This window comes from Agelaius tricolor, unplaced genomic scaffold (genome assembly GCF_023055355.1).
Source record: "Agelaius tricolor isolate 1412-34295 unplaced genomic scaffold, bAgeTri1.0.p SCAF_5, whole genome shotgun sequence".
Lineage (NCBI taxonomy): Eukaryota > Metazoa > Chordata > Aves > Passeriformes > Icteridae > Agelaius > Agelaius tricolor.
In genome coordinates this window covers 33,934,495-33,949,491 of record NW_027269265.1, presented here as the reverse complement: position 1 = coordinate 33,949,491, position 14,997 = coordinate 33,934,495, and the positions used below count along the sequence as shown (strand labels likewise).

Here is a 14,997-nt window from a genome sequence, read left to right as displayed (position 1 = left end):
GAAGCGGGGGAGGGGAGGCGGCGGCGGGGGAAGGGGCGGCGGGGGAAGGAGCGGCGGGGAGCGGCGCAGGCGGCAGCATGAGGAGGAGAGGCAGCCGGGGGGGCAGCATGCGGTCGGTGGTGGGGTTCCTGTCCCAGCGGGGCTTGGAGGGGGACCCCCTGCTCACCCACGACTTCCAGCGAAGACGCCTGCGGGGCTGCAGGAACCTCTACAAGAAGGACCTCCTGGGCCACTTCGGCTGTGTCAATGCCATTGAATTCTCCAACAATGGAGGCCAGTGGCTGGTCTCAGGTAAAGCGAACGCTCTCGTCCCTCGCCCCCTTCCGCCACCCCCTCCCCAGGAAGCATCTTCCTCCCCGGCCGCCTCCCCTGCGGCCCGGGGGAGGGAAGCCGCGGCAGCGCTGCTCAGAGCCGTTTGCCAAATCCACCGGTGCCCGGGAATGATGTTTTCTCAAGTAGGGATCTAAAATGGTTGACAGGTTTTAAATTCTACTATTATCGGGGGGGAGCCCTGGTCAAAGTTTTTACGAGAGTGTTTCCCGGGCGCTGGGGGTGGGAGCTAGGGGTGCCCCTTTATTTGATGGCTCGCGTGTCTTTCCTCTTAAAAGAGGATTTTCTTATTTTGGGGGGATGACGACGGGGAGAAGAAGCATCCCCGCGGCGCTCATTGTGGGCACAGAGTGACATTTGTCAGCGCCGTGCCCCGGGCCGGGGGTCAGCAATCGCCGCCGGGGGCGGGCGGCGGCCCCGAGTTTGGCCGGGGGGGCTGCAGTACCACTCGGCATCGGGCGGGAACAGGATCGGTTTAATCGAGGGACTGGTCACTTTGGGGCCACCCCCACCCCATCTTGTTTTGGGGGAGGGGAGTCGGGTTTTGTTTTGTTCCTCCTCCCTCTCCTTGCAGGGCGCGTTTGTGAAAGAGGGGGATATATTTGTGGTGATGGTTTTTGGCTTAAGGTCCCCTCTGTTGCCTGCCCGGGGCTGAGGGAGCCATAGGGGTGGGGAATGCTGTCAGGTAGGAGGGAGGCGAGGGCTTGACATCAGCTGCGACACCGAGGACGGGGAAAAGCTCTGCACCCCCAGCCAGGGAGGGGCTGCGGGGCTCGGCGGCCGGCTGACCGCCTCCCCCCACCCCAGCAGCGCTTGGTGCAGGTGCCTCTTCCTGCTTCCCCGCCTCCGGGCTCCGAGGGGCGGCAGGGGAAGGAGGCAACTTGAGGCCGGGGCCTGGCCGGGCGCTGCAGGCCGCGGTCTCCTCGGGCGGCTCTTAGCGACAGGCCGGGGAATCGCGGGCCGATCCCGCCCGCGGCGCCCCGGGGGCTCGGCCGCTCAGGGGTCGCGGCGCTCTTCTCCCGCCAAGCCCTCGGACCCCGCGCACCTCTGCGAGGGGACAGAGACCATTGAGCGGCGGGGAGAGAGCTGCCGGCCCCGGAGGGACCGCTCGTAACGCGCCCCCCCGGGCAGGGCAGGGCAGGGCCGCCGAGCGCGGTGTCCATTGCAGGCCGCGGTCGGGGGGCGTTGTGTCCCGGCCGCCCCTCGCCCCCGGGGACAGCGGGCTGCAGGGAGCGGCCCCCCCTGCCCTGCTCTCCTGCGGCTGGGGCTGCCCACAGGGGCCGGGCAGCAGCGGGAAAGGCCCGTTCCCCGTCGTGTGGGGCAGCTGCCCTCGGGAGAATTGCAGAGGTCCTTGGCAGCTCTGTGGAGAGTGGTCTCGCTTGCCAGGGGTTTGCTGACCTGGTTATTAACCGAGGGCCTCGGTTTTGCCTGTCTACCTTGTGAGCAGCGACAGGGCTACTGAGGAGTGTGATGGGGGCATGGCTGAGCAGTGTATTGCCTTACCGTGGTGTCTGGGCAGAGGTGAAGTGTATCACACAATAGTATCAGTAATAACTTCAAAGAGCATTCAATAAAAAGTTTTTGTGACTGGTTACTTTTAAGCAAGGGCAGAATAGAAACGCTGTATAAACATGGAGTGGAAGCTGATACACTGAAACCTTCCTAAATTTAACATTCTTACCTGAAGAAACTTCACGCATATTTCCAGTGATTTCTGAGTGTCCATGAAGGATCTTAGTGTTACTGTTAGGGATTCTTTTATCTTTATGCACATGCTGCTTCTGAGATATGCATCCATTTAGCTTGTGAATATATGTGTGTATACATACATACATACACACATATATATATATAAACATGAGTGTGTATTGGAAAGGGAATGCTAATTCACCCATTCTAAAGTTCCCGATTGTCCCAGTTGTTATACTGGTTTGTACTGGTCCTTCTTCAGTAGAAAGCAGAGTGATATATTTTTACTTATTAAGTGCTACCGAGAGCTCAAGTGTGTCTGCTTTTTTTTTTTTTTTTAATTATTTTCCATAATAAGTGATGGAACCACCACTAGTATTTTCTGTTCTTCTTGCTCAAGAAGGCCTCAGGATGTACTTTAGGTTTTGCCATATCATCAATGCACTTACCTATATTGACATCCATTCTTTAGGCATAAGCATAAACAGTTCAGGGCTGAAATGGACTTTTAAGAATTAATTTTGTTCAAGCTGCCTGAATCAAGGTAGTTGCAGTGAAAGAATGAAGGCAGAGTTCACATCTAGTGGATATCTTAAAAGTGTATGTAAAAGGAAGGCTTTCAAGCAATGTTCAGTTTTCTATTTCCTAGCTTTTCATAGAGCTTCAGGATGTTCAAAGAGGGTAAGGTTTTCCTCCATATGTAGTATTTACATGGTGCTGGAGTTCTACCCTCCTAAAAAAAAAAAAAGATTACATGTGCTAGCAGTGCACAACTTTGGGACAACCAAGAACAGATGACCTTAAGTCTGACCTTGTACTGATGCCCTGAGAAAATGAAGAGCTCTAATTATGCTAACTTTCTTTTTTAAAAGCTTCATGTGATCCATGATGACCATAATATCTAGAATGCTTTATGGGCCATAGCAACAGCATGCAGGTGCTTTGTGCTTCAGTCAAGAACAAGAAATTAAAAGGCAAAATATTTCTGGATACCCTGTTAAATTGCACACCATTATAAGACTAAGCTTCATTAAAATTATGCTCAAAGCACTCCTCCATACTTGATCCTGAAGCTCTGAGAAATAGCAACAGCAGGAAGAAAAGTGATGAGGAAAGGAAGGGTGTAAGCAACATCTACTCTGAAGTTTTGTAGAAAACTTGCTTCTAAAGACTTCCAAATACAGATAAAGCCTTAGAATTGGTGGCATGAGGGTCTCTCATCCCTCCAAATAGTCAGCATAGAGAAGTAAGGATGAGCTGTTGGATGCTTCTAACCGTATGTATTACAGCTGAGAGAGTCAACAGCTATATTGGAGTGCATGAAAAGGGAGAGTGCAAGCAGTCTTTTCAGTTGTTCAATCTTAAGTAATATGTATATTCTTAACCTAGAGAGTCTCCTTTGGCTGATTGACTAGTTAACAACATAAACCTTGTTAGAGCTGTTTGAAGTACAACTGGTACAGTGCATTCATAGTGGCTATACCAATGCCATTGAAATACTAGCCTGCATCCAAGTTAGTGCTGTTCTCATCACTTGGCTGGAATACTTTCCTTGGGTAGGTGTCCCACTTGTTTGGGTTTTTTTCTTTGTTTTTTTAATGTGTCTCCCAGAAGCAAGTCTGTAAGGCTAATGATTACTGTTTCAGTAAGCAATTCAAACTGCTTAAACAGGGTTTGTTATTGCAGTTACAGATAATTTTCCTGTTAGGATTATTGAGAGAACTTTGGTGTGGACAAGCCTCAGCAGGCCTTCCAAAAGCATGTTTGAAACTTTTTAGTATCTTAACTTCTTTAAATCTTGTATTGGAAAGTACATGTTTAATACTATTTATTTTTGTTCTTAACCATGTTTCAAAGTAAAAATTTGAGGTCCACAGATTGAATTGGAGGCCAGTCTAGAGGTTCTTTCTGTGCCTGTGTGACACCTCAACAGTGTCACTTTATAGAGGGGAGGAAGGGCAGAGATTAATGTTTTGGAACAGGGGTGCTAGAAGAAGGGACTGGCATAAGGACAAGAATTTTTAATAATTGAAATAATTGGAAGGAGAAGGTAGACACACAGGAGAAGATGTAGTGTGACAAGCATAAAAAAACTGCCTGTAGAATGACACAAAGGAAGAGGAAAGCTTAACATAGAAAAAATGTCAAAATGGATTGAAACTGGTTAAAACTTGCTTCTGGGTGGAGTTGAATGATTCTATTGGGCAAAACGTGTCTTTGCAACACTTTACATACTAGATAGTGTTTTTAACAGCTTGAGAAATGTGTGACTGTCCATGCATGGAAATTAAAGTTACTGTGCAGTGGTATGCACAGTACCACACATTTGCCAAGCATCTCCTGCAATTTGACTTCTTAAAACTCAGCTTTACTTGGTCTGTGTAATAGTCTTCCATCCTTAGGTTTGGTAGATATGTTTTCCTGTTTGTTTATCTGACTGTCATTTTTCATGCCTGCTATCTTCTATAAACATGAGTATCTTTATCAGAGCCTCCCACTTTTTTTTTTTTTTTTTTCATACTTTAAACTGCATGTTCAAGATAACTTCTGGGAAGTACTGTAATTTTCTTTTGGCTTTTTTTTTTCCTCCTACCAGATAATGCAAAAGTTAATAGCTGCTCTAAGATCCTAAATTTCTGAGGGTGCTAGAAAATATTGGAAATGCATCTGTCATTTAGTTTTTACATAAATCTGAAGGAACACGAGCCTAAAATGGGAATGAGGTGACTTTAGCAAAAGTTGTGGAGTTTTACATCTGAATAAGGAGACTGTGTATCAAGTATGTTTTAAGGAGGAATGCTCTGATCTTTGTTTGTTTGTATGAAACAGAATTCTGTGTGAGGAGGGATATTAGGTTCAGTTACTACATCATGTTTTAATTAATGTTTGAGGAATTATAAAATTTCATGAAAGATAGGATCAGGCAGCAATAATTTCAGGAGATAGGAGTTGAAATTCAAGTTAATTAAGATACATTACATGGGGAAAAAATGTCATGTGTTTTGAGAGGGACAAGTGCAACCTAAAGCATGTGAATAAAAATGGTTGACTCTACAAATACACCATGGAGACTAGCCCATAGTCATGTAGAAGAGGATCCAAATGTATAAATATCACAACATAAATATGATCAGACATGACAAAGTATGTGAAGTAAACCTGCTGTGGTGCTGTTGGGGCCTCAAATGGAGTGCTGTGCTCAGTTTTGGGCACTGTACTTTGAGAAAGATTTGCCCAGACTGAGAAAATTCAGAAGAGGGCATGAATAATGATCAGAGGCCCAGAAAAATGAAATGGTGAAAGAAAGGGGTCCATTTAGTCTGCAGAAAGAACATCTGAGTAGAAATGCAAGTCCTGAGCTGCATAAAGGTGGTTTTAATTATTATTATGTGAAGTTGTAAACTTTTTTTTTGTCTAGTGGGAATAGGATGAAGAAATGGTCTCAAATTGTAGGAAGAAAGATTTTAGGATGCTGTTTGATCTTGCACTTTCTCTTCATCCTGTAACTCATTCACTTATTTCTCCTCTTCATTGTTTGCACTGTGGCACTTTCGTAATTTAAAGCCTGAAACTGGTATGATGGAAGCATCTGATCAGGGGGACAGAATAGGCAGGGAGAGGTTGTTTGTCTGTCTGCTGCTTTTCTGTCAGGTCAGCTTCTTTAGTTTACCCTGTGTGTGAATGGCCGCTGAATCTGATGGAGGGGAAAGTAGCAGGAGCACATGGCAAGGGGGAGTGGGATTATATGTAATGTCAAACTGCACCCTTAGGCTTGGTATTATAATAGGCTAATCTGCCTAATGGCAGGGATAATGAAAAACTGAAAAAGGCTGCCTGAGGAAGATATGAAATCTACCTCAGCAGTGTTTTTCTAAGAGCAAACTAGAGACTTTTCTTCTGGGAATAATTCTGACAGAGCCTGGCCTTTTACCTTTGGCTAAGGCCAACTAAGTGATCAGCTTCTTGAAATACCGTCCAGTCCTGTTTTCTGTGATTCATGAAACTTCTGAATTATTCTTACAAGCAGTAAGACTAATCTTTTATGTTATGGTTTAGAAGTATTGCCCACTTGCCATGAAGGTTCTTTTAGCAAGTGGACCTGGTATATAGGAGATAAAGGGTTGTTGTGGTCTTGAGCTTTGTCCTCAATCAGCAAGGTTAATGCACTTAAAAACTGCAGTTTTTCAGTACTAACTGGTATGATTTTGAAGTGCTTCTGTTGGCACACAGGAGCTCAAGTGTGTTTCATGAGCTATGCAGATACTGTTTGGACTAGATTTACCTTTGGCAAGGGTATGCTCCGGCCCCCTTCAAACTATTCTAGGTCTAAAATGAGTAGATTTCTCTTACTGTGTCTCTGGTTTTGAAAGTTTCTACATGTTTGACCCTGCTCCTGTAATGAGCACTGAAGTACTTGACTAATTAAATACTTTTAAATGTGGTTCCTTTCTGTAAATAACTGCACAATGGCATTGTGTAGTTCTTAGCTGGGTCACACGAACTTTTACTTTTCAAATTGTCAGTCATACAGTCCTAAAACCATTGTCAGTCATACAGTCGCAAACAGAAGCTGCAAAATAAGGCGAAAGTGAAGCTATTTCCACATTATAGATATTGAACTTACTGTTTCTCACACCATGGACTGAAAAATTACAAATTCTCTGTGGATCTTCAATTTCCAGAAAATCCACCTGTGGAGCCTTGCTAAGGTATTTGAACATGAAGCCATATATCCAGGTGTTCCAGATATGATCGTTGTCTATGCTCTATATTATTTTAAGAATGTGGCTTCCACTTCAGTTGTAGAGTTGATGTACATGCACAATAAATTCACCATAAATTGAGGGCACTTTAATTAACCAGCATTTGCCAATCTACTGCACAGAACAAATGCTACAGACTTGAAGTTTCCTATAATTCTCAGACTTGTAACTTATGTTGCATAATATGTATGTAGTTTGTGTCTGATGAATCATAGTTCCTTTCTACAGAGCATAAAAACTATATATTCACATTTTCTTTACTTTCTCTCTGTATACCTGCCCATACATGTACACCTCCCTCCTTTCTTCCCTCTTATGGTAAGAGTCAGGCTTGGGTGATGGAGATTGCATTTGCTGGTTTCTGTCACTTGAGACTTGCCTTTTCTTAGGTATTATTTGCCTGTGACTTAACACAGATTGTTCTCTTGTGTGAGGCTGTAGGGATTGCTGAAGTGTCTTGTTTGCCACAAATCCTCTGTGGCCCAACACATTGGGTAACTTTTTCTTTCTGGTGGAACTGGCCTTGAGTCAGAACTATTTCTAGAATAGCTTAATTGGAATTAGAAGGGAACACACTTTCAACACAGTAATGTTATTATTTTGTTAAACTTTTATGTCTCAGTGGAATATGAGAGGAATAAAACTGAGCAGTGAGCAGGTGTAGAAGTTCCCAAAGACAATACGTAGAGAATACATAGATGGAGGAGGGACAGCACTGCATGAGTGTGGAGAGCATTTAAAAGCTCCTAAGCTGTGGAATGTGCCACCACCAAAGTTTCATGGAAATCTAGGCGTTTGGTAGGGAGACATTTGTATTCAATAGGAAAAGTAGTTTCCAAGGCAAACATGTACTAAGGTATAGGACTTATAAAATAGTAGGTAGTGGCAACTTTTCACACTATCAAACACTTTTTCTGCACAGGTTGCAAATTATCCTACTCCTGCCATGCTGTATGTGTGCTGGGAACCACAGTAATGCTTGTTTTATATAGATATCTTAATTATTTTATTTTTATCTGGACAGTGGTTGGTGGAAATGATTATGAGTTTACTGTTAAAGTGAGACACCAAGATGGCTATGCTGTTAGGTAGGAAGATGCATAGACTTTCTGCACTAGTTTTGCAAATTAGTTTGCTATAGTAACAAATAACAACAATATGTTACTATGTTTTGCCCTGAAATGTCTTTTATAGAAGGCAATAAATGAAGTCTGATAGAAGCAATGTTGGAGTTCACCTGTGTTAAATGTTGCTTAAATATTTTTTCAGGTAGTGATAACAATATGACGTGGTGGTGGGCAGCTTTGGGAAGTAGTTACGTTCAGTGTAACAGTTACTTCTTGATCTTAACTCGAATATTGTGGTCATATGTTTCAACACTCATGTATTTCTATGTCTCCTTATTATAAGCTCATCTGCAATCACTAGAGTGCAAATACAACTTTCTCTCCTATTTCTAGACAGAAAGGAATATAAGTTTCCAACGTTTAGTTGACCATAAATTACTGTGAGATTTTTGGATCCATCAAATTTGACTCGTTCTTAGTAGCTATCAAATGCACCACAAATCTTTGTATCATGTACTCTTGTTTGATGTGTGAAGTACAAAATCAGGAGGAGGAATGCACAATTTCATGGAGCACGGGTAATCATAACATGCTGCTCTACTGTCTATCAAAGTGTCATAAAATCTGTTAGGAGACTCAAAGGCTGAGAGACTGTTTACTTGTAGGATGTTTGACATAACTCAGTTCCACAGGAAAATTTCTTAATAGCAACATATGATGTGAAAATTCTAAGAAACCTGATTAACAGTAGTAATGAAATCTATTTATGCATTTACTTGTTTTGTAAGTAAACAGCAGGCCAAGTAATTTTGGTTTGGTTTTTTTTTTCTTTCTTTTTTTCTGGATAGCAGCTCAAAAGGCTCTGAGTTTAGGCTTTTGCTTGTGCAAAGAATAAGTAAAACGGTTTAACTGTAATCAGCATGTTTCTGGTGTCACTTTTCAATTCTGATGCCATTCTCTTTCATTTGTTATAAAAAACAGATACAAAAAATATTTTGAGTCTGACTTGGAGAAACCTTATTCAGATTTTGCATGTATTTAAAATTGCTGCTGAGAATGCTGACCAGTACAATAGTATCTTGATTTTTTTTCTTTTACTAATAAATAATAACTTAATGCAGTTGAAGCACAAACAGTCTGATAGTTATTTTATATATAACTGTTTGCCATACAGAGAAGGAAGCACTTAGAGCTCTGAACTGAAACTGCATGTAGGCAAACAATTAGGAGTACAGCAAGATGTAAAGCAAGAGATTTGAACTTCCTTTCCAGGTACTCTCTTTGTCAGGATTTCAACTCAGAAATATCTGTCTTAACCGTTACAGGTCAGAAAACTGGCGTAACTGTGTGTGCTGAAGACTTCTGAATGCTTCAGTAATTTTTTTTATCTTTTATCAGTCCTGAGCCAACCTATGCTATGAAAGGTTTGCAAAGACTGCTGGAGGATATATAGTTGTCAGTGAAAGGGAGAAAAAGTTCATGTTTTGTGAATAACATAAGCAATGCTGGCAACAAGGAGTTGGTGTAGAAGCATATGTGGATTTGGCATGTAATTCATCTACAGCTTGCCATGGAATTTTACATAGCAGTAAGTTTCTGAGTTTCCAGGTTGCTGTAGGTTGTCACTATGTGTTGGCAGAATGGCAACTGTTTAATTCAAACTTTTCCTGCTGATTGCTCTGTTGTCATTAATTTTAATTGAATACCTGACTGCATGACATCTTAATGTAAATGTGTGCCTATATATCCAAGAAGGCATATATTTTTTATGCTAATTAAGGTGTTAGCAAAGCTTTCTATGAATAGCTGCAGAGTTAAATAATTTGTCTATAATCAATTTACACATGGCTCAGGCAGTAATGTACATTTCCTTTATTTCTTCCAGGAGGGGATGACCGCCGAGTCTTACTTTGGCATATGGAAGAAGCCATCCACTCAAGAGTCAAACCAGTTCAGCTGAAAGGGGAGCATCACTCTAACATCTTCTGCCTAGCTTTTAACAGTGGCAATACTAAAGTGTTCTCTGGAGGTAAGGAAGGAAGAGCACCCCGATTTCACATGAATATGTATTCTGGATGCCTTGGAGTAGATGCCATGAGGGAATGAGTGAGATCTTGCCCCACATGAGATCTGGAAGGTGTTCTTAATCAGCAATTGTAATTTTTTTGGGAACAGGGAATCCTTTAGCTAGCAGAACATTTTCAATTTTGTCATGTGTTTTTTCAAACCCTGATGTAAGCTCATCCTGTCTTGAACCATCATCAGAATCCTGGGTCCAGTCTTCCTCTACTTGTGCTAAAGACTGTGGAAAACATTGTCCTTGTTACTCCCTCTTAACTGTACTTAGAGCAGACCCTGCATTCTCTCTGGCACTCAAGCCTGATGCTTGAAAATCTTTTCTGCTGATGTCTGATTTCAATGCACCCTTAGATGGCTCATGAAGGACTATTGCCATCTATTGGTGGCTGATATTTTCTTAGACCCTGTTTCAGTTCTTACTGGTAAGCCTCTGCCTTTTAGAGCTGTTGGCACAATGGGCTCTGATAACCCTTGTTGCTCTCATTTCTTTTTAATATAAATCTACTTTTTAATAGAAAATATAATTCGGTCTGAAAAATTAGGTAAGGGAAATGGACATATACTTGTTCTGGGGAAATAATTTCTGTAATTTAGATCCATTTCACCACTTGATTTTTAAAGTGTTGTGATAGGCAGGAAAATTGAATTGAGAAGAAAAAGGCACAAAAGTGTCAATGCAGTCGAGTGCCATTTTCTGCTGTACTTCATTTCCATGATCTAACATGGTCACAGAATAGGTGAGAATTTGTATCTTTTGTCAGTATGCCCATTAACATACAGCTAGACTTACTTTGGGTACTATGAGACTCCTGGGTCAAAGCCTTTCATTACCTTTTTGACCCAATATTTGTGAACTGTAAATCAATGCTAGAGATTGATTCTGAGTGCATGTGAATGGTGGAAGCTTCTCATCATTCAATGTTGTGTTAAAATTATAATATCCCTTAGAAAAAGACATGACAAAGCTTAAGCTGGTGTCAAATTTCAGGGATGAAATTATTCAGTTATACTTCTCAGGTGGAATAAACCCCTAGACTGTCAAATAGCGATGCCTATCTTCTTATTCTGCGGTCTTGTGTTTGTTTTATGAGAAAAATAGCAGTACATGCTGTCTTCAAATGAATATATCTGCACAAGTGATTCCAGGGAATTCTGGGCCAAAGTCTCTTACTTTAGTTTGAATTCAGACAAATGGAACCTTACATGAATATTCAAGGAATGAAGAGTGCCAAATCTTGCTTGACCAGCTGGAGTGGTATTTTTTCATGTCCAACTCAGCCCTCTGTCCATTGGGCTTTGCTGTCAGAGGCTGCTGTTTTCACAGGAAAGGCAGAAGAGTGTCGTGATTGTACCTTGTTACTGAAGTTAACACCTGCAGTTAAAGATTTATATAATTGATTATGGTGGATTTTTGCTAAGATGCCAGGTTAGATGAGCTGTGACAGCTGATGCACAGAGAAACTGGCCGTTCTCATATCTTTTTCCTCCTCCAGTTTGCATAAAAACACTGTGCCTCTGCCAGAAATTATTTCCATTGGAGGAGTCAGGAACTCTTTCAGTTCCTCCATCAAGATTCAGTGAGCTCATCTGCAAGGGCTAAGAGTCTGACTCTTGGATCCCTTGCAAAGAGTCATTTTGCTGCATGGCTTAGATGTACCATCTGTTTTATGTCTGCTGGTAAAATGGGGCTATCTATATTTATTCTCTCGATGTTCTGGGAGATTCTTAAAAAGTCTAAAAGAATTGTGGGTTCTAAGATCTACTGATTGTCACACAGTCACCTGAGTTTGGAGTTGTATTTAAATCATAGAAGTTGGAATACTTAAAAAATAATACTTAAAAATCCCCAAAATTAAAAATTGGCTTATGTAAACTAGCACAAGTCACATGGAACTCAATTTATTCTGTAAATAAATGACTGCCAATGATTAATGACTGAGGATCTGATGACCTTTCTCTAAAGCAACTCTTGATAATAGAGGAGAAGGGATTTTCCACTTCAGTACAAATTGGATTGTATCCAAGGAATTTCAGAGCTCTTTGCTTTGAAGGAGCAAGCACCCCATGTAGCCATTACAAAAATGGAAGGCAGGAAGTGAGTGAACAATATTTTGCATGTAATCTCTGGAGGAAAAAACTGTCCCAAAAAAGTTCTCATCTCTGGAGAATTTTTTTGCCCTTCTCTGTCCACACACACTGAGAGTACAGCAACATTTGAAATGCAAGATCCCTTCCCAGTAAACTGCATGGACTTTTTTTTTTTATTTGCACTTAATGTTAGGTATATGAAAAGCTGAAATTAACCTACAGGAAATTGAATTTGTTTTTTTAGTGCTTATATGATAGATACGGGCTTTAGGCCACCTTAACTGTGCTCCTCTGTATGTGCTCTGTGGTATTTCACTCTTACAAGTTTAACTGAAGGGAACGGCAGATTCTTCCTGTCTTTCTGATTGTTTTAACTGCAGTTATCAAAACAAGAGAGATTATAAATGACACAGTTGTGTACACAATTATGACCCAGTTAGTCTCAATAATAAAGAATGAATTCTCCAGTGTTAAAGTAAAAACAGTGTAAGTGGGAATCCCCCTCTGGGTTGAACAGCAGTGGTGTTTTCTGCAGGGATGAATCCTTACCAGAAGCGTCCAGTTTGTTGTTAGATTTTTGTCACCACTTTCTCCTCCCACACACAGAACAGAGGAAAATAATGGTTATTCCACTCTCATTCTTTCTTTCCCATTTTGGAGCTTGTGATGGAAGGGAATTTGATCCCATGATGACTGGATGCCTGAAACCAAACAACTGGAATGATTCTTTTGTTCATACTGGGTGGAGACTGAAGAGTGTCTGCTGGAGGAAGTTTTGTCATTGGAGAAACTGAGCTGTGTTTTTCGCTGGTGAAATATGTAGGCACTAGAGTAGTTTTACTAGGGATAAACAGTGTGTAATAATATATAATGGGCAGTTCTAAATACAATTAATGACCAAAGGACACTTGCACTTAAATGACTTGTTTATTGTACCTTGGAAAAGATGAGCTACTGCAGTAATCTAAGGCTGGCACGATTTTACTAGGAGCCTGGGCAAAGAGGAAATGGTTGTAGAAAATCTCATACCTCACTTGTCAAAGAGAAACTTTCTCATATTTCTCTGTTGAGACAGAATACAACCGTAATATGTATGGGACAAATGAAAATTGAGTCAATCGAACATTTAAGAATGTTCATAACATGAAATCTTGCTCCTTCTGAACCTCTGTCTTTAGTGTGCATTAGGAAAGCTTTGCAACTACAAAGATATACAGAGCATAAAAATATGACTTTGCTTTCTGGTTATGGGGGTTTTTTTTCTGAATTAAATATAAAAGTGTATGTGTGTCCTTAAATATTTCTAAAGAGGAGGTGCCAAATTTAGGTAATGAAATATTCAGCACATAGACTAAAAAAAAAATCTGTTGTTATAGGTTGAAAAACTCTGCATGAGCTATTAGAATTACCTGGTGGCTGTGACCCTCTTAGCCTGTGCACATGTGGTTAGTTTCCATTGTATTCAATTGGTGTGATCAAAGTGATATGATTGTCTGGTGACTTGGTTTGGTTTTTGTTACTTGGTTTTGGGTTTTTTTTTTGTTACAGAAAAAATTACATTGCCTGCCACGTTCATGCCTTCTCAATGGTTGCAAAACCCTGAGTGCTGGCAGTGTTATCTGGCAATATTTGATCAGGGAGCCATATGCATTTCATTTATGACATCCCTTTTCACTTTTCACAATCTTTTTATGGAGCATCCTTTGAGCAGGAAGAAAGATGTATTTTCATCAGAGTTTAAGGTCTTATGTTGCTTTATGTAATGGTCTTTATTTCAAATCTCAAAACTTAAGCTCAAACTGGACAAAGAATGATAAGTAACATATTTAAATAGAATTATTTGTTGAGCAGTAGCAGATGAAACAGGTTGGTGCATTTGATCATGACTGGCGATATCACATAGAACCTTTCATATAACTGAGTAGGGGTTAACCACATAGGTACTGAGCTGGTCTTCTCTGTTTCAATATTGGTTTTGAAATTGTAAATTTTTTTTTAAAAAGTGGTTTGGGGTTTTTTCACAATAATGCTTTTTAACCACTAGAACATGGTGTTAATTGCTTATATTTCTCTTTTCAGGCAATGATGAACAAGTTATACTCCATGATGTTGAAAGGTAAATAACCGTGTTTCCACTGCTTCAAGAACTCCTTTAATGTCAACCCACTGGAGGCATTTTCTGTTTTAAATTAATGGTTTAGGAGAACCGTGTTTTAATACTGAAATTTGTTTTTTATTTATCTAAATTCCTAACTGGAATGAAGTATTTCCTATCACCCCATTTTCTTTTTCAGCACTTGGGTTCTGTATTATTTTCACCTCGGGAAAGAGAATGATTATTAAATATATATGCTCTCCTGCAGACAGCACAGTAGATTCTGAGTAGATTATTCTGGCACATAAACAACTGTTGGCACATACAGACTTCTTGTTTTTCAACAGACTCACCTGACCTGTGTTTAAGATGGCTAATGCTTGGCCTATCTAACTTCCTTTTTAAACTTTGGATGCAGCTGCCTGATTCTCCACACTGACATGCAGAATATTGCTTTTGGCACTTACTTTCTACCAAAACTGTAAAACAGTTGGGAATTGGGCTTTGTAGTGCTACATCAAGATTAGGCTGTTATTCAAAGTATAATTAATACAGTAGTGGTAATATACTGAATTGGACTTCTCTAGACATCATGTCTGCTAAGCTTACTGCTTTTGAAATAAAAAAACTTTAGAATTTTGGTCCGTACTAATAACTTCTACAGATTTAAGTGTTGACTGTTGATTTAACATGAACTCAAGAAAATAAAGAAAAAGCAGGAAGAAATATATGTAAGAATGGAGGTATAAAACCTTACATTTCTTTGAGTTTCCTGAGTAACGTAATGTGGACTTATTTCTTGATGTGTTTGTCCAAAGCCCTTTGCATTGAATTGTTCAGTGTATATCTGCCTTCCATCCATCATGCCTTATGTCTGCATCTTGCA

General features: G+C 40.8%; 1 protein-coding gene across 3 annotated transcripts in view; it reads left to right on the top strand.

Moving 5' to 3' along the window:
- The first annotated feature begins 48 nt into the window (after positions 1–48).
- DCAF5 (DDB1 and CUL4 associated factor 5) overlaps positions 49–14,997 on the top strand; it is a 67,197-nt gene continuing 52,248 nt past the window's right edge. The window contains exons 1-3 of one of the 3 annotated variants that reach the window (XM_071427135.1): positions 49–291; positions 9,735–9,878; positions 14,096–14,132. In XM_071427135.1, the coding sequence (XP_071283236.1) occupies positions 78–291; positions 9,735–9,878; positions 14,096–14,132 (395 nt within the window). In that variant the 5' untranslated portion in view covers positions 49–77. Of the gene's footprint in view, positions 292–329; positions 456–9,222; positions 9,438–9,734; positions 9,879–14,095; positions 14,133–14,997 lie in introns of those variants that run through there. The other 2 variants (XM_071427136.1, XM_071427137.1) reach the window with 2 other exon arrangements.